The following is a 1,078-nucleotide window of genomic DNA, read 5'->3' as shown; positions in this document are numbered from 1 at the left end:
GAACTTTCTTGATAGCAGACTCATGGTGTCTTCATCACTCTCACTTGAGTCATGTTGTTTATGATTGCAAGATTTGAGTGCAATGCCTTTGCTGTATTTGTCCTCACTTTCTTGGACAACCAGCCTATTCATCTCAAGCTCATGCTCCCTTAGCTTACCAAACAAGGAAGTAGCTGTCATTAATGTCAAACCCTTTGATTCTGAAATGACAGTGACCTTTGGCTACCATGTTCTATCAAGACACTTCAAGATCTTGATGTTTAGCTCTTCTTTATCAAAAGACTTACCAAGGCTCATCAAATGATTTACTATGTGAGAGAACCTTTTCTGCACATCACATATGGTCTCCACTTTCTGCATTGTAAAGAGCTCATACTCTTGAATAAGAGCATGTTTTCTGGCCCTCTTGACATCATTTCTCCCTTCATGTGTGACTTCAAGAATTTCCCACATTTCCTTTGCGGGACTACATTGTGATACCCTGAAAAATTTATCACAACTCAAAGCAAAGGTTATTATATTCTTAGCAATCCAGTCAAACTTTGTTTTCTTGCTTTCAGCCTCAGTCCATTCAGATGAAGGTTTATCAATTAAAACCTCATCTCTTTTAACTTGTGGTATAAAGGGACCATTTTCATTTGTTTCCCAAACACCCTTATCAGTGGAATGCATAAAGATCTTCATCCTTACCTTCCAAAACTGGTAATTTACACCACAAAACAGTGGTGGCCTGTTTATGGAAGCACCTTCCCCAAAAGGCAACTTGTCAGCCATGTAAAACAGTTTTCAGAAAAACAGAACTTGAATATTTTTCAAGAACCTAACTCTTGATGCCAATTGTAAGAATTGATGGCTTAAATAAGAGGGGCGTGATTTTTTTATCAAAGATTTTCGCAAAGATTGATTAGGAATGAAACTTTAATTCAATTCACAGATAAAGCAATCAAGGAAAGCAATCAAACAATGATTTAGAATCTGTTATCATAATTTTAATCGGTTAAAAATACGTTTTAACCGGTTGTTTATAGTAGCAACAAAAGCATATTTAAAACAAATAGTTATAAGGAGTGAGAGAGAG

The 1,078-nt window shown here is 36.1% G+C and overlaps 1 protein-coding gene across 1 annotated transcript; it reads right to left on the bottom strand.

Annotated features, from left to right (window-relative positions):
* Positions 1–222: 222 nt before the first annotated feature.
* LOC137808999 (uncharacterized) lies at positions 223–774 on the bottom strand. Its single transcript, XM_068610142.1, has one exon. It carries the CDS (start codon positions 772–774, stop codon positions 223–225), a length of 552 nt encoding a protein of 183 aa, XP_068466243.1.
* Between the last annotated feature and the right edge of the window lie 304 nt (positions 775–1,078).

This window comes from Phaseolus vulgaris, chromosome 2, assembly GCF_000499845.2.
Source record: "Phaseolus vulgaris cultivar G19833 chromosome 2, P. vulgaris v2.0, whole genome shotgun sequence".
Lineage (NCBI taxonomy): Eukaryota > Viridiplantae > Streptophyta > Magnoliopsida > Fabales > Fabaceae > Phaseolus > Phaseolus vulgaris.
This window is presented reverse-complemented; position numbering and strand designations above follow the sequence as displayed.